This window comes from Carya illinoinensis, chromosome 9, assembly GCF_018687715.1.
Source record: "Carya illinoinensis cultivar Pawnee chromosome 9, C.illinoinensisPawnee_v1, whole genome shotgun sequence".
Classification (NCBI taxonomy): domain Eukaryota; kingdom Viridiplantae; phylum Streptophyta; class Magnoliopsida; order Fagales; family Juglandaceae; genus Carya; species Carya illinoinensis.
The window spans coordinates 14,924,779-14,943,169 of NC_056760.1; the positions used below are offsets into that span (position 1 = coordinate 14,924,779).

The following is an 18,391-nucleotide window of genomic DNA, read 5'->3' on the forward strand; positions in this document are numbered from 1 at the left end:
TATTTTTTCCTAAGAATCCGAGATTATTTATCCCAAGTCAATTTTTTTTTTTTTTAGTAAGTGTCCTATGTAAATTATTAATGTCTTAAAATTATTAATGTCTTGAACACGTATATTTTATTGGATACATATACTCTCTTTTTTTAAAATAAATTTGATTGCACGCCTATTATGTTTTTTTTTTAAAGAGCTGGAAGTCACACACATAGCAGTCCCGTCCTAATTTTATTAAAAAACTCTCACTTATAATGGAAGAAAACCGTGGTTACAACTCAAGTCCTAGAAGCTACAAAAAAACCAAAACCTAGACCTTAAAAACCAATAATATAAATACAAACACAATACATTGGCCCTAGGAAAGCAAAACAAAAACTGCAAAACAAATCCTGCAAAAGACAAACCTGCACGAATAAAGATTAAGAAAGGAAATAACGGAGTGCAAAGAGAGACATACCTAGAGATAAAGTCAATGCACGTAACATCTAGCAACATCTTTGAATTTTTTGAAGGTAAGGGAAACCTCATTTGTCCAGCCGGATATTACCTCTAATGTAAGCAGGCAGCTCGAATAAAGAAGACCAATATCCAGTTTGACCATTAGCACCCAATTTGGCAAAGCCATCCGTGACCAAATTACATTATCTAAAGCAGTGAATAAAAGAGACATGAAGCCCAGCTAGACGGTTTTGAATTTCATCCCAATAATCTTCCATGTACCATAGGCCACAACGTTTGTTCCTCAACCAGTTAAGAACTAACATGGAATCAAGTTCAATTTCCACTAATACAACAACCATTAAACCAATGTGACGAAGCCCATGTAGTAAACCCATCAACTCTACATGGTTATTAGAGTTATGCCATGTTTCAACAGCAAACCCACAAAACAAGTTACCTTTATCATCCCGAATAATGCCGCCTACACCCGAAGGTCCTGGATTACCAAGAAAACAACCATCCACATTCAATTTAACCCAACCCTGTTTAGGAGACTTCCATTTAACCGGAATAACTATCTCTTTCCTCATAACATTAATAGGCATATTGAAACAATGTAGAACTCCTTCATCTTGCTTAGTGAGCAAATTAACATCCTTAAACTTTAATGCAATCCAGGTGACCCAATATTTGATAGAACACCAAACCTGTTGTACCGATTCCATCAATCCTTCCATCCTGGCCTTACAACGCCGACCCCATAAACGCCAAGTTATGATGGCTGGAAGAAAACCCAACAATTGACCAAAGCAAGTAGAATTTTTTGCCTGCTTATACCAACACTCCACCCGCTGTCTCCAAGTCTAACCTTCCCTCCAAGGAATTCCAAGAACCACCGAACAAATATGCCAAATTTTTTCAGCAAAATCACCTCTCGCAAGACTATGATTAAGATCTTCATACTTAGAATCAGAGCAGTAATCGCAACGAGAGACAATAGGAATACCTATTCTACAGATTCTGTCAGGGAGACAATCATGAATCGCCTTCCACATGGTACTAGACATTTTTTTGGGAAGGGCAAGATGCCAGACCCATTTAGCCCAAGGGAAATCTGGGCCCCTCGTGCGAATACAATTCTAAGCACTTTTAGTAGAGAAATGCCCATCAGCATTAGGGAGTCAAATCAGAACATCCTTCCCATTATTAACCCGACCCAAATGCAAAATAAGTTTCTCAACTTTTTGATGACCAACCAACCGAGTAAAAAGCTTCATATCCCAGCCCAACCCAGATTTGTAATCTTTCAATCTAAGGTTCAACATATCAGAAATCTGAATATTATTACAAAGAGGGGCATCATTAGCCCACTTATCAAGCCAAAAATGGATTTTACCCTCCCGCACTTTCCATTTAGAATTAGCTTTCACTAAAGGAATATTCTGCAAAATCATCTTCCAAAAAATAGATCATTCGTAGAGTCCACCATAGAGATATGTTTATCACCAACATATTTAGCATAAAAAAATTGGACCAAAGAGAAGTACCTTGCAAAAAGTTCCAAGGTAACTTCATGTGGAGAGAAGATTGCACATCTTGGAGACTGCGAATGCCCAACCCTCCCTCCGAGACAAGCTTACAAATGTCCACCCAAGAACGCCATTTTTTCTTAGCTTTGCCATCTTTGACACCCCAAAAAAAGGTGCTAATGATTCTTTGAAGTTTCTTAATCACGGCTTAGGAGTCCTTAAGATAGAGAGACTATGGACAGGAATGCTTTGGAGAACATGTTTAATCAGAATCAAACGCGCCCCGCTAGATAACAATCTGGTTTGCCAACCCTCTAATCTGGCCTGAACTTTAGCAATCAAGTCATCAAAGTGAGTAATTTTCAATCTTCCAGAAATAATAGGAACTCCCAAATATTTAAAATGAAAAATTCCTTCCATAAAACCAGTGAACCGAAGAAGAGCCCGATGTCTAGAAGCAGAAACTTGCGAAGAGAAAAAAATTGAAGATTTGTTTTTGCTAACTGCTTGCCCCGACCACTATTCATACTTACTCAGCACATCAATAATAGCTTTCAAGGAAGCCTTGCCCCTATTACAAAAAAGCACCATATCATCTACATAAAGAAGGTGAGAAATAATAGGAGTACCCCTTGGATGATAAAATGGAACAATCTTACCTATATGTATCTGATTTTTTATCATCCTCGAAAAGATTTCCTCCACAAGAATGAATAAATAAGGAGAAATTGGGTCACCTTATCGCAACCCACGACCACCTTTGAAAAAACATTTGGGAACCCCGTTCATGACTACAGAGAACCAGGGATTAGTGATATAGTGACGAATCATCAGGCAAAAAAAAAATCAGAGAATCTGAAAGCTTTAAGAACATGCATAAGAAAAGACCAGTCCACCGTATCATAAGCTTTAGCCATGTCAATCTTCCAAGCAACATTCCCATCATGAGCTGGTTTATTAATAACTTGAATCATCTCTTGCGTCAAACTTATATTTTCAAAAATGCTACGGCCCAAAAGGAAGGCTCCTTGTTCAGGAGAAATAATTTTAGCAAGCAAGGGTGAAAGGCGATTAACCATAATTTTGTTGTAAATTTTATAGAATACATTGCACAAGGTAATCGGCCTAAACTTATCAAAACTCGTCGGATTATCCACCTTAGGAATAAAAACCATGAAAGTTGCATTAAAAAACCGAGGAAGAGCCGTACCACGGAAAAAATCTGTCACCGCATCAACTACATCAGCACCTACAATGTGCCAACAAGATCGATAGAAGCCCAACCCAAACCTGTCAGAACCCGGGCTACTATCTTCTGGAATGGAGCAAAGAGCATCATAGGCTTCCTGAGAAGAAGGAACACGAGAAATAAAATCATTATCGCTCTGAGAAATAATAGGTTGGACTAAATTCCCCAGGTTAGGCTCTTGACAGCGTTTACCAGCCTGCAAGAATTGAGAAAAATAGGATATAGCCCCTTCGTGAATCTGCTCTGGAGAGGAGAGAATAGTATCATCCTCTAGTTTCATCTCTATAACCTCTTTATGATTTCGATGACTAACAGCACGGAAAAAAATAGAATTTGCTTCACCCTTTTGAATCCAGCCTTATTTAGCAATTTGGGCTAAGCGTTGTTCTTCCTTGTCCAGCCACGCTGAAAGATCCAGCTGGGTAGCAACAAGATCATCCTCCACCTCGTTCGAGTAATCAGATGGTAATCTAACTTCCAAGCCCTTTATCCGATCCTCAAGTTCCGCTATATGAGTTTCAGTTCTACTAAAAATTTGCTTGTTCCAAGCTCTCAAAACAATTTTAAGTCTTTTGAGCTTAGTAACAAGCATATATAAACAAGACCCCCCAACAACATCACCATTCCAGGAATTCAAGACACAATCAAAAAATTAAGCATGAGATACCCACATTTGCTAAAATTTAAAAGAATGATAGCCATACCTCACAAGCTGATTTTCCAGCGAAACCGCCATAGGTGCATGATCAGAAGAGGTGCGTGCCAAGTATTCCATATTAGCATCGGGAAAAACTGCTAAGGCAGCTATATTAAGGAAAAACCGATCAAGTCGAGCCCAGTGCCTGGAATTTCCTAAATGACCGTTACACCAAGATAGAGAATTTCCACGGAAAGGCATATCAAGGATCCCACAAGAATCCACCCAACCATTAAACTCCTCCATGGCCAATGTCAACGGTGGCCTACCCCCTCTTCTCTCCAAGTCATTTATGATAATATTAAAATCTCCCAGCACCATCCAAGGTAAATTATGAGTATTAGCATCCATCAACGAACCCCACAGACGCCTATGCTCCAAGTAGGAGCATTTTGCATAAACAAAAGTAATGCAAAGATCATTCAGACTATTGATATGAACAGTCAAAAATTGGTCTCCCATAGAATCAACAACTAGATTTAAATCCTGAGACCAAAACAACCATAATTTTCCTCCATCATCAAAATTAGAGCAACATCAATCAAAACCCAATCTATCACGGCACACATCTAAACGAGAATTACTAACCATAGGCTCAGCAATAGCAAGTAGTTTAGGATGGAGCTTCGATACCAATTTTTTAAGCCGCTTCCTCGACGTACCAACACCCCGAGCATTCCAATACAAGTAAGAGATCTTCATAAATTAAGGCGAGAGGGCTTGCTTACAACCCTAGATGAACCACTTAATTTAATTCCTTTCCTGTGACATTCTTTTTCCGATTGAATATCCGACTCCGATGCCGCAAGTTTGTTCTTAGCTATATGTTCCAGGACCTCTTCTGAATCTGTATCTGAGTAAATGTGCCCATCAGAAACATCACGGTCATGTTCCATATCTACGTAGGCTGGGTCACTTCCGTCTTGGGCAATAATTCCATCTATGGTTGGTATGACTTGGTTCAACGTGTGTGCTTCCTCAACAAGAGTTACATCAGTATTTGCAGCACTCATATGCGAAGTAAATCCCGTTTCCAACTCTTCTTGGTCAACTATATGCCGTGAGCCTTCAAGAATTGGATCATCATGTAACCCCTCCATATGAACGGCCATCTCGTTAACTGCTGTAGCAACATCTGTAGAAATCTCAGGATCGACCTGGTTAACATCTAATACATTAGTAGTCCCTGCAGATGTATCTTCAACCTCTCCATCTTCAACTTCTTTCATATGACCCTCCCTTTTCGAGTTTTCTAGATTGAGATCATTAGACTGGGTTCCTATCTCATGCACCGGTTTTTCACCCATCTTATTAGACTCACCTTTTTGCTCTATATCGGTAGGATGCTCGTCTTTCTTTTCCTTGATCACCCAGGTCAGAGTCGGCTTTTCTTTCTCAAATGTTTCCTTCAACTTTACATTCTGTTTTTTCCCTTCCCATTTGCAAGTCTTAGCATTATGACCTTGGACGTGGCATCTTAAACAATAAGCAGGTAGAGTCTCAAATTTTATGGTCTGATAAAAACTTTGAGGATTTCTGGTGTACCTATCCACAGGGCTTTGATCGGTTCTTTAGTAACATCCATCTCTACGCATAGTCTGGCTCCATCCGTGCGAGTAGCGCATCGAGTGGGATTATCCCTTTTAAGAAATCTGCCGATTGGAGCCGTAATGCTGCGAAGAAAGGACTCATGGAAGAAGTTTGGAGGAAGACCCGGCAATGTAATCCACACCGAGACGCGAATAGGTTCTTGTTCTTCATGAAAGTCGGTGGTCCAGTGAAAAACTCTATATGGAACGCCATTGATCTCACAGCTCTCACGTGCAAAAGCCTTCACAAAATCTTCCTTCAACGATAGACGCACGAAAACGTTTCGTGGCTTACGCATCAATGAGACGATTGATTGGTTCAACAATCCTCATCTGGCTTTGATGAATGATCTGATGGAATCCAGGGAAGGTATTTGTCGTAGAAACTTTAAAACCAGAGAGAATTGAAAAGGAATAGCCGATCTATCCAGTTCATCCTTTGAAAAAAGCACACATACCTCACCGTTAACAGTTTTATGTGATCTGAAGGAAACCACGACCTCAGGAATGGGTTGAGGAGATTCTAAAACCATATCTGTGAATGATTTGAGGCGTGGAGCAACGGTCGAATTGGCCTGGAGGCCATCAGCGGCAGCCATGCATGAAGAAACCCTATGCGCTCACGTTGAGAGAAAAAAAGGGTAAAAAAGTCTTTTGAAAAAAATGCCCATTATGTTATACTTATCTTTGAATTAGCTCTAGTATTTTTCATAGAAATAACACCAATTTTATTTACTTGGAAATAAGTCCCTCTCTCAATTGAAGTTTCTCTTTTCTCTCGACCCAGAAGCTTTTTCTCTCAATCTATAGGATTCTATCCCTTCCACTTGGCAGAGGGGGTTCAGATCTTTGGCTCCGACCACCTCCTCCCCTAGCCAGCCACCACGGCTCTATTGTATTCTCCTTTCCTACTTTTGTTTATTTTCCTAGACTTTTTCATAGTTTTTTCTCTCTAATGTCAAAACTTGCTGATCTACTATTTTCCAATTTCCTCCAACCAACACACGCCTACTATTATCTATCTCCAGCCGCCAATCTTCAATCTCACGGAAGAAATCTGTCTTTCAGCTAGGAGCGTTCGACGCACTCACAGACCTTGTCATGTGCGTCTCCCACGTGCAACCGTGTCTTGGAGCGGCCTTTGAAGCCACGCACAACTCTGCCAATCTCATAGGTCTCTGATCCTTCGAATCAGTCCATCCATTCACCTCTCCAGGTGGCGCGTTGTTAGGGACCTCGGTCTAGTCCCTAAATACTATGATTATCTAGATCCGCTTCACCCAACTATGACCGATAAGCCTATCCTTCTTGCTTGCCTTTTACTTGAGTACTAGTTTTGAGTGATGAGATTTGGTGAATATGGATGATTGGTGTTGTGGTTTGTAAATTGAGATCTTGATGGAATGATATGGTATATGGTATGATGATGGCCGAATGGTGAGATCTTGCTATGGTAGGCACCCCCCTTGGGTGATATTTTGGTAATTATGGAAGTGAGGCTACGGTTTAAGATTTCCTAAAATATAGGAAATCCTTATGGAGGCTAGGGCTTTGTGCAGGAAATATGGAGGCACTAGATCTAGTTTAGATCTAGGGTTTTATGATGAAAAGAATTAGATCTAGGATTATGGAAGGTTGTATGGAGGCTAATATAATGTTTGGATGGTAGGAAAGTGAAGGAAAAGTGAATGGAAGACTCCAACAAAGTTAGATCTTCTTGAAAAAGTAGATCTAGTATGTTAGAATAGTAGATCTATCAAGCGGATAGATGGGGCGTGATGTATAATGTTAATTGCAATAAGAATAATGCAAGTAACAAATAAATAACAAGAATGCAACTCAATAATGAAAAAGAGAAATAAACTTGCTCATAAGATTGATAATTGAATCAACACCCGTCCACAAACATCAAGGTGTTGAATCTCTATTTGAAATTCACACAGGTTGCACCCAAATAGCCCAAGTGCTAAGCACCGAAGGAGATCTCAAAAACAAATAAGCCGTCCCAAAGGAATTTGTCAAAAGATAATCAAAATGGGACTAGGGTGGCCTTTATATAAGCTTACAATGGGGAGACTCTTAATAGTACTTGAATAAGAAAATAATTCCTAGTAATACTAGCATAAGGAAGTAATTCCTAATAGTACTAAAATAAGGAAATCACATAATAAAATAATAATATAATTCTGGTCGTGGGGCCCACGGCTTGATTGGTGCTGGTCCGTGCTAAAAATGGCCCATGACATAGGTCATGGCATGCTGGTGGCTCATTAGGGGTGCCGACTAGGCATGTCATTGAGTGTCAAGGCTTGGCCCGGGGCCACTTTTCTAGAAGGTCTAACATGCCCCCTCCCTTCAAGCACATCCTTGCCCTCAAGGATAAATTGAGGAAATGTCCATACCTTCTCCTCATTCTCTTCCTTAGCCATCTCCGTGGCAAAACAATGTGCCCCTCCTTTGCCCAACTTTTCTAATATTGAGACCTCACCTGACTTGGCCTCATTTGATGCTAAAGTTACCCATACATTCTTCTTGGACCCTAGCTTAAATTCCATGGTCCTTTTGTTGTAATCAAGCACTACCCTTCCCAGGCCCTTGAGCCATGGATTGCCCAATACAATATCAAGCTCTACCAAAGGAAGTATATGTAAATCCGCCACTACTGCACTCCTTGCACATTTATTTTTGCTTCTTTCACTAGCCATTCACATTTCATCTTGTCTCCACTAGCTATCTTTACCTCAAATAGCTCTATAGCAATCGGATTCAACCCAACTTTGGCAACAAGGGTGGAGTTGATGAAATTGTATGTGGAGCCACTATCTACCAACAAAGGGACTTCAATTGGTCATATCCATGCCATTACCCTCATGGAGGTATGTTTTTGGGTCCCCATCAAGGTATTAAAGGACAATTCGGCCTCATCATAATTTTCATTCACTTTGGTCTCCTCTTGGTTGTACTTTTGGTTAGAGGATTCCACAAAATAACCATCATCATCTTCCTGGCTTCTCTCATCAATCAACATGTACACTTGCCTCGACCTACATTTGTGCCCTATGCCCTATTTTTCTCTACACTTAAAATAAATGCTCTTTTTTATTCTATCTTGTATCTCCTCTCTTGAAAGCTTCTTTACTTCAAGTGGCTTAGATTTAGAAGCACTTCCCATTTCCTCTTTGCATTTCCAAGAAACATTGGTTTGCAAGGGTATAGTAACCTTACTCTCCATTTCCTTAGGTTGATGTTTCTCTATATTAGTGCTCTCTTCTAGGATCTCTGCCATCCTCATAGCTTCTTGAATCTTAGAGGATTTCTTCAACTTAATTTCCTTGACTATCCAAGACTTTAACCCATCCACAAACGTGTCCACAAGGACCTCCTCGGACCACCCTCTCACAAGAGTTTGTAGTTGCCTAAACTCTTCAATGTAACTATGCACTTTGCCTTAACTTAGCAAGTTGCCCATGATGGTTAATGGTATCAGATGGCCCAAATTGCATGAGGAACTCTTTTTCGAAAGCCATCCATCCCAAGCTCTTCCTCTCTTTCTCATATTGATCCTGGATCCAACGCCACCATTTGCTTACTCTTCCTTCTAAATATAAACAAGCCGTTGATACCCTCTATTCTTTAGGTACCTCATAGGAGCGGAAGTAACGATCTACCTTGCCCAGCCACTCATATGGATCTCCCCTATTGAATTTGGGAAAGTCCACTTTTGGCCTCTTTGGTCCCCTGTCATAAGCCTGGTTTCCTCTTCTATCATCATGGTACTCATTATCATATTGTCTCCCATAATGCCCTTTATCTCTATCATGGTGATGACGTCTTCTTTCATGGTGATCTCCACGATCGTAAGGCCTCTCTCTTTCATGAGCATATTCGGTCTCATGGTCTTCTTCTCTTTGTGGCCCTTGAAATCTCACATCTTGTGGTACTTCTCTTACACTAGGGGATCTAGTGCGTTGTTCCTGATTCTGGACCCATCTCTCAACTGCTACATGGTCATTCGCAACACGACCACCTCTTATAAACTCGCCCCCTTGTGGCTCATGCATGGATTCGGTAACACTTGTCTCAACCCCATCAACAAAGGCATCGTGCCTTGGTTTATTGGGATTGGGTGGTGGCCCTTGGCCACGCCCTTTGGCTAATCTCCTTTCAAATCTTTCCATGTCTTCATGCATTTCTCTTCTCAAACTTTCAATGGCCCTTCTATTTTCCTCATTGTTTCGGTTGCTCACATTCATGGTCATCCTTAATTCAGCCAAGCTAGTCATGACCTCATCAAGGACGCTATGGGTCCGTGTACTTTGTCCTTCAAGCACTTCAATTCGGTCCCTATGGGAACCACTTGGCCTCTTGGGCCTCGATGTACCCTCTTGCATGATAAGGACTTCTCTTGATCTCCAAGCAAAGGAAGACTCTCAATGAAAGTACCAATTAATGTTAGAGATCTCGTTCTAGTCCGTAAACACTATGGTTCTCTAAATCCGCTTCACCTAACTATGACCGATGAACCTATCCTTCTTGCTTGCCTTTTACTTGAGTACTAGTTTTGAGTGATGAGATTTGGTGAATATGGATGATTGGTATTGTGGTTTGTGAATTGGGATCTTGATGGAATGATGTGGTGTATGGTATGATGATGACCAAATGGTGAGATCTTGCTATGGTAGGTACCCCCCTTGGATGGTATTTTGGTAATTATAGAAGTGAGGCTACGGTTTAAGATTTCCTAAAATATAGGAAATCCTTATGGAGGCTAGGGCTTTGTGCAGGAAATATGGAGGCACTAGATCTAGTTTAGATCTAGGGTTTTATGATGAAAAGAATTAGATCTAGGATTATGGAAGGTTGTATGGAGGCTAATATAGTGTTTGGATGGTAGGAAAGTGAAGGAAAAGTGAACGGAAGACTCCAACAAAGCTAGATCTTCTTGGAAAAGTAGATCTAGTGTGTTGGAATGGTAGATCTATCAAGGGGATAAATGGGGCGTGGTGTATAATGTCAATTGCAATAAGAATAATGCAAGTAACAAATAAATAACAAGAATGCAACTCAATAATAGAAAAGAGAAACAAACTTGCTCATAAGATTGATAATTGAATCAACACCCATCCACAAACGTCAAGGTGTTGAATTTCTTTTTGAAATTCACACAGGTTGCACCCAAATAGCCCAAATGCCAAGCACCGAAGGAGATCTCAAGAACAAATAAGTCGTCCACAAAGGAATTTGTCAAAAGATAATCAAAATGGGACTAAGGTGGCCTTTATATAGGCTTACAATGGGGAGACTCCTAATGGTACTTGAATAAGGAAATAATTTCTAGTAATACTAGCATAAAGAAGTAATTCCTAGTAGTACCAAAATAAGAAAATAAGGAAATATATAAATACTAGAATAAGGAAATCACATAATAAAATAATAATATACATCTGGCCGTAGGGCCCACGGCTTGATTGGTGCTGACCCGTGCTGAAAATGGCCCATGGCATGGGCCATGAAATGCTGGTGGCTCATCAGGGGTGCCGATTAGGCATGTCAATGAGTGTGTCAAGACTTAGCCTGGGGCCACTTTTCTAGAGGGTCTAACACGCGTGTCTTGCATGTGCCACCATCGGCGACTCAACAGTATCCAGCTACTACCCTATGTTACTGCTTTCCCTACCAGTGATCTTGCAGGAGGGAACGTTTGACATCTCCAAAAAACATCTCATGACAACAAGTGACAGTGCACCCGCCACCTTCTCCACTTCCAGCGGAGGTTCCACTATCTCCAACGATGGTCCATTTGTTCGCATTTTTACGAACACCTTTTATCCATCTTTTTATAAGACGCGTCCTTTTATAGGGCATGGGTAAGGACCAACCAATCTCCAAATAAACCCCTTTTTTATCTTTTTTCCACCACTTCGCACTGTTATTTATTGCTTTGGGGCTTTTGTTAGGAAACCCCACCCCTTCCTCATGTATCAGCTTTATAGTTTAATGAAATTCACTTGCTTAGGGGAAAAAAAAAAAAAAAAGTCCCTCTATCAATTTTTTTATCCATCAACATTAACGAAAAACACATGACTTGATCAAAAATTACCACTTGTCATCAATGATAATCTGTTAAGAATAAATCAAATATTTTTAACAAAAAAATCATTTTAATAACTAAATAGACAAGGAATCCAAGAAATTAGGCTAGGACTCATGTTCCTCACTCCCCGGCCAAGCCATGAAAGTGTCCACTAAAACAACGATTTTGTAATCCAATTAGTGAATTTTTCATATCCGATTCTAATCCCCAAAAAAAGATCTAGCAATTATCTTGTAATGACTTGACCAAAAATTTATTAGGAATGAAGATGGATAAATTAATGGGCCTAAAATATGTTTGATGGGCCATATTAGACAAGTTAATTTTATTAAAATTTAGTTAGTCCCACAGGCTCGAAACTTTATTTTAAAATTGCTAAGGTGTAGTTGATGATTTTGAAAAATATCAAGGGCCAATATTTTAGAAGCCTAAATTAGATTAGTTAGATAATTTTGAAAAGATCCTAGGCCCATAAATTATTGTGGTGATGTAATACTCAGGGCCCAAGTCCACAACACAAGCCCAGGCCCATGAAGATCCTAACCATAAAGACCCCCAAACTGCATCGTTTGGGTATGTCCCCTCTCCCTTTTCAGTTTTCTTCTTCCCGACACTTCCTTCCCCACTCCCAGATTTTTCTCTTCCCATTGCCTATCTTCCCACGTCCTTACAGTTTCTTTTCATTTTGCCTCATCCTCATTCTCCTCTCAAAACACACACACACACACACACACACACACACACACACACACACACACACACTCTCTCTCTCTCTCTCTCTCTCTCTCTCTCTCTAAGTGAAAATCACATTATCTTTCCCTTACTTATGAATTTTTGTAATTTTGGGTGATTCGGTTGTATAGCAATTTGGGGGCTTTCAAAATTTGTATCGCCATCGAGTCTCCTCACCGAAATAGTGTCGAGTGGTTATAAGCCATTCTTTCACGCATTGTCTATTTTCACTCGCGCGCGCACACTTTGATTTTCACTCACAATCTTTTCCACATATTTTTTCTCCCCATCGTGCATGACCAAGCCAGACGATGTCACTTATATTTCTTTCATGCCCCACCCTTGTAGGTTCTCTTTCTCTCTCTCTTGGTTCACTGATGTAATTGTTTGAAATTATCAGCGAGATTGATGTGATCGCGTTAGATTACCAATACGTTAAAGCCCCTTGTGTGGAGTTTCTATTGTCGAAGCAGACACTGCCATGAGTTCATCTCAGCCAACACCGTCACATATTTTTCCCTTTTTTGGTGAGTTTTGTCACATGACCCCTCATAGAGGCTACCCTATCGTACAGTACCACTGATTTAAATTTGGATCTAACGTACTACTTTATATCACAGGACTTCTCCAACGTCCTAGATAGTGTTGTTTCACCCTCTAATTCCACAAGGTCATTACACGTGATTAGATACAATATTCAAAATATTAGGCACACATTCGGAATATGTTACACAAGTGCTATGAATGTTTGAAAGTTTTTGAAATTTTAAATGAGTTATGTTGAATGTTAGAATCTATAAATGGTGTTGTTTCTCATTGGTTTCTGTTTGATATGTTAGAAGTCTCAAATTTGTGGAGTTGTGAGTAGAGAAGACTTGATGTGTGTTGTTGTGGGGTTGAGTTGTTGGTTTGAAGGGTTTGAAGGGTGGACTGTTTGGTTGATATTGAGTTGATATATGTTTGTTCGGGTTAATATGTGGTTGTTTGGTTTGACGTGTACCGTTGGTTGAGTTTTTATGCACACTGTATAACTAGGAATGACTGGTTGGATTGTTTTAATTGTTGGAAAATGTGATTGTTATGCTTGATGTCCTTGTGTCGTAATAGTCACGGTTGTTGGGTCATTTGACATGTCGAGTGTGAGTTGTTTGGCTTGAAGATATAGTGGTTTTGCTTAATGGTGTATGAGGACTTACCTACTAATTATGGGCTTATGTTAATCCACCATTAGAATTGAGTAGTTGCTGTATTTGAGTAGGTTTGGTATTTGTGTAGATTATTAACATATCAGTACTTATTCTTTAGTATAGATATTGAGATTGCTAGAGTTCAGACTCAAGATTTTGACAATACACTACGAGAGTTAGGTAAGTAGGGTTCCTATGCTGGATTTTGCATAAAACAAATAGACTGAGGTTGATTTTGAAATTATGCATTTTTTTAAAGAAATTTAAAAATAACTTCAATCATGTGTTTTCATTACTCATGAAGCTCTATATAAGAAGAGAGTATTTTATGTCAAGACTGGTATAGACATGAGCAAATTTTTGATATTCTGTTTCTGAACTATACAAAAAGAAGGAATATGAAATTTAAAAATTTGTGCATGTGATGTGAAAATATTCTGAATCTGTTTTTGAATATATGAAATGATCTAAATATGTTTAGTACTATGTTTTGATATGACGTGGCATTTGATAAACATTTGACATGACTTTCTGACTTTTTGATAAACATTAAGACCTCGTCATGAATGATAATAGTTGTATACAACTCTGAAACGGGTAATAATATTGGTATACGACCTATCACAGGTAATAGTAGTGATATACGACCTTGCTATAGGTTATAGTAGTGGCCTCTGTTTGAGTGCACAACACTTGGTGATAGAGTGATTTATGTCCTACTTGGCTATCCGCAGGGGTTAAACATGGCCTCTATTATGATATGATGCTATAATATGATGATGATGATGCTCAGTTATGCTATACCAGATGATACTTTTGAATAAGAAGATTTTTTAGCTCTCTCTGATATTTTTGATAACATGTATTGATCTCTGTATTCTGAAAGTAAAAATATTTTGTTCTGTATTTTAGATTCTGTAAATGCTTGTGTATAGATACTAGTATATGTTTTGTGCTTATTGAATTGTTGATAGCTTACCATCTATCTCTACAATATTTTAGATGACTTTGATGGTTCAGCTAATAATTAGTAATAGAATGTGTGGGCAAGATTAGGTGAGGATAGGAGTTGAGTACCTCAGGGTACTATTGCTATTGGGGGATTTATTTTATTTAGTAGTTCATTTTATGGAGACTTATATAAATTCTAGTTCATTTTATTATGTTATTGGGATATGTGGAGCAGTTGATCTATTTTATTTGGTTTATTGTATTGAGAATTTGATAGATAAATATGTGTAGTTAATTGAATTAGGTAAATTTATATTCTATTTGGAGCCTTTGGAAATATATATTTTGAATTAGGAAAAGAATAATGCTACATATAGTCACTTGTGCGTACTCCCTGCGCACTCTACTGATGTGATTGACTATATCAATTTTATTTTAATACTCAACTAATCACATTAGTGGAGTGTGTAAAAGTGACTGCACATAAAATTTTTGTTAGGAAAATATATTAGCATTGTTGAAGATGATTATCAGGAAACATGAGTTAACTCCTTAGACTTCTGGGATCAGGGGCGTTACAAATAGATTATAAGAGTTAATTTTATCGAGGGAAGATTCACTTCTATTTCTGACCAATTTGGCCACCAGGGATAGCATTACGCTATCACGGGGGTTAAACATAGTCTATGCTCCGATATTATGTTGCCCATATGATGATAAGATGATATTCAGTTATGCTATGCCCAATGACTTTTGTACATAAATACTCGCTTTGATATTTTAATAATATGTTTTGTTCTACATTCTAAAAGTAAAAATATTTTATTTTGCATTATATACTCTGTAAATGGCTTATATTTACATACTAGCATATGTTCATTATTTACTGAGTTGTTAATAACTCACTCATTATTTTCACAATATTTTTCATATGATTTTGATGGCTTAATCAAGAATCAGGAATAAAAAGCGTGGGCAAGATTAGTTGAAGATTTGGTACCTAAGTGTACTATTACTATTAGAGGATTTTATTCAATAGATTGGATCTCATTATGTTTATTTGGTTTATTAGGATGTTGATAAATTATTGAGACCTGTGAAATTGTTATTTGTTGGTTCATTATGATGAGGTCCTTTTAGAGAAACCATCTACATTTAGTCTGAATAAATAAGTTTATGGTTATAAAGTCTTTGGAGTATATATATTTTTATTGTTAGGAGATGATTTTTATGTACCAGAAACTATCTCCTTGGACCTCCGGGTATGGGGCATTACATATATAATCCAAAGTTGTTCAAAAAAATCTCCACATCCTCTCATCTAAATTCTTGGGTTGGAAAAGATGAAACATAGTTGGATATTTAAAATTGGGCAGCACAAATTGGCAGTGCCTCAATGAAGGAATGCACAACACTAACGTGTGGGCCCCACGCACCAACTAGGTTAGGGTGGAGTGACTCGTATCCAATAGATCTAGAGGTGAAGATCCCAACCGTGCGATATGTATAGTAGTTAGTGGTCTAAAAATGTGTCAACGCATGAAAACAGCACATAGCTTGGGTGGCGCGTGCACTATTTTTTTGGCAACACTTCCACTTAGGCTTTTAATATCGGCGGTAGGCAAACATGGAGCTCGTGTCAAGCATGGTCTGATAGCTAGAAAGCAATAGATCTAATATGTTCTAATTGAAGAAAAGAGAAAGAAAAGAAAAGAAAAATAAAGAAATAAAGAGAAAAGACTATGGAAAGCATTAGAGAAGGAGATACTCCCTCCCGACCTCCTATGGAGAGTTTAGAGTAGGTTCTTCTTAAAGTTTAGAGAGAAGATGGAGAGAAATGTTAGAGAGAGAGAGAGAGAGAGAGAGAGAGAGAGAGAGCTACGTACTTGGCATTAGAGTTCATTTCACACGCATTGAGCAATCATCGAGCAACATTGGGTTCTGAGATATATTGGGAGAATTGTTGTACAACTAAACTAATAACTTGTTTATCAAAATTTGATCTATTACTTGAACTCATCAAGATTAAATGCATCACTTTGAATGTATGAAGTTTTCCCCCCCTTTTAATCTCTCAATCCCATTCACGTTATCTGACATACTTTTCCATGAATCAACTGATCATTAGTTTTTGAAGAAGTGGTCTAATGATTTGATATAACACCTGCATGGTGCATATACATCAAATTACTAGGTCAGAACAACGTGCAAAGTACGTTTGCCTAGTTAAAATTTGTAATATTTCAAAAATCTTATTTATTGAACAGTAAACATTAAAGATTTATATTTAAGGGTGGAGGATGTGATACTTTGTATTTACGTGTATTTTAAATGAATGTTTATTTAAATTATTATAATTAGTGGTTCTCTTGTTTTAAATTTAACGTATGTTTCGTTGTATTATTTTGTAATTTCAAAATTGTGAAATTTAAATAACGTACTTTCTTGATATTAATTATTATTTTACATTTAAATTGCTTTCTGCTTTAATTAGTTTATTGTTAGACTTTAATTATTTTATTTTATTAATATTGAATTATAGTGTTTTTATTTAGCTTTTATCTATTTTTATTGTGCCCTTATTATTTTATTGGATATTTATTTTCGGATTGGGCTTGTTTTTAGTCGGCTATTTTCTGTTTTGAGCCCAAGCCCAGTCAATTTTTAGGCCCAACCCGTGGGCTTTTTCCAGCTCCTACACCATACAATGCGTTTCGGCCTCAATGCCCTTAGGGTTTTATTTATTTTCTCTTCTTCCTTCTTCAACCGCATGCTGCTTCTTCCTTCTATTCTTCAGTTTTCGTTTCTTCCTTCCTTCTCTTGAGCCGATTGCTTCATCTTCTCATTTCTTTCATTTTTCATCTGATTTTAATTTTGGTTCTTCACTGTTGTGCCGTTTGTGCGTGGAGCTAGTTGTTGGTGTTGCTGAAGGTGATCAATGGTGTGGATGGTTTGCTTGTTGACGCAGTGGCTTGGCTTCTCATATGGTGGCTCCCTATGGTCGTGGTAGGATTTTGAACGTGGGGTTGTGACTGCTCTGTTTTGGGTGAAGGAAAACAGAGTTGTTGCTGGGCTTATCTGTCTTCGGTTCATAATAAAGTAATTGCAGGAAAGCTGAAGAAAGGAAACAGAGCCACAGTCAACGAATTTATACAAATCGTCAAGGAAAAGAAAAAGGAAGCTGATTCTCAAGTATAATCAAGTCAAGCTGTATACTGATATACATCCAAGGTTTACTTAATATATTATCGCTCTGCGATTGCTCTTTATTAGCAGATCTGAAAGAAACAAAAAGCTTGTTGTGGTGCCTTCTGCATGTTGCGTCAACTCCCATGCGTTTCCGTCCATGCCTCAAAACCAAAAGAAGCTGAACCTGCATGCATGTGTTTTGAGAGAGAAGCCAAAAAAAAAAAAACTACTGCCTTTTGCACTTCCAGAGAAAGAAAGAAAGAAAGAAAGAGAGAGATAAGAGAAATGAGAGACTTTGGAATTGACGCACTGCTGCCTTTTGCACTTTCAGAGAAAGAAAGAAATTAGAGAGAGATAATAGAAATGAGAGACTTTGGAACTGATGCAATTAATGAGGAGAAAAGAGAGAGTAAATTAACAGGAAAACTGAACTTAACGACAAACAAGAAAACTTAACGGCAAAAACAAGAAAAAATAATGTAGCAATTAGATAGAATCTTATATAATAGAATAGAAATGAGGCTCTTCTTGAACTGCACACATACTATTTAATCAATGAAGGATATAAAGGCAAACTCCATGCCATGCGATCGAGTACAATTGGAGATCAAGTGGTCCAATGATTTGCCAACTCCTCTTTGTTAAAGATTGTTTCATGATATCAATATGCATATCAACTTTTTATCGAAAAACCAAAATTTAATGTGCATGGATTGCGGTAAAAAATAAAACTTAT

The 18,391-nt window shown here is 38.2% G+C and overlaps 1 protein-coding gene across 1 annotated transcript; it reads right to left on the reverse strand.

The window, feature by feature from the left end:
- Positions 1-3,574: 3,574 nt before the first annotated feature.
- LOC122276843 lies at positions 3,575-4,615 on the reverse strand. The gene is made up of 3 exons (XM_043086740.1): positions 4,502-4,615; positions 3,921-4,399; positions 3,575-3,767 (listed from the first exon to the last, which is right to left on the reverse strand). The coding sequence occupies exons 1-3, from the start codon at positions 4,613-4,615 to the stop codon at positions 3,575-3,577; spliced, it is 786 nt and encodes a 261-aa protein (XP_042942674.1).
- Between the last annotated feature and the right edge of the window lie 13,776 nt (positions 4,616-18,391).

Bases quoted from the DNA above. Each gene is read 5' to 3' on its own strand.
- LOC122276843 (XM_043086740.1), bottom strand. From the start codon at position 4,615: ATGAAGATCTCTTACTTGTATTGGAATGCTCGGGGTGTTGGTACGTCG. The intron at 4,400-4,501 runs GTTAGTAATTCT...TTTTGGTCTCAG, and splicing joins TTGCTATTGCTGAGCCTATG to GATTTAAATCTAGTTGTTGA. The intron at 3,768-3,920 runs GTATGGCTATCA...AATTGTTTTGAG, and splicing joins CTGGAAAATCAGCTTGTGAG to AGCTTGGAACAAGCAAATTT.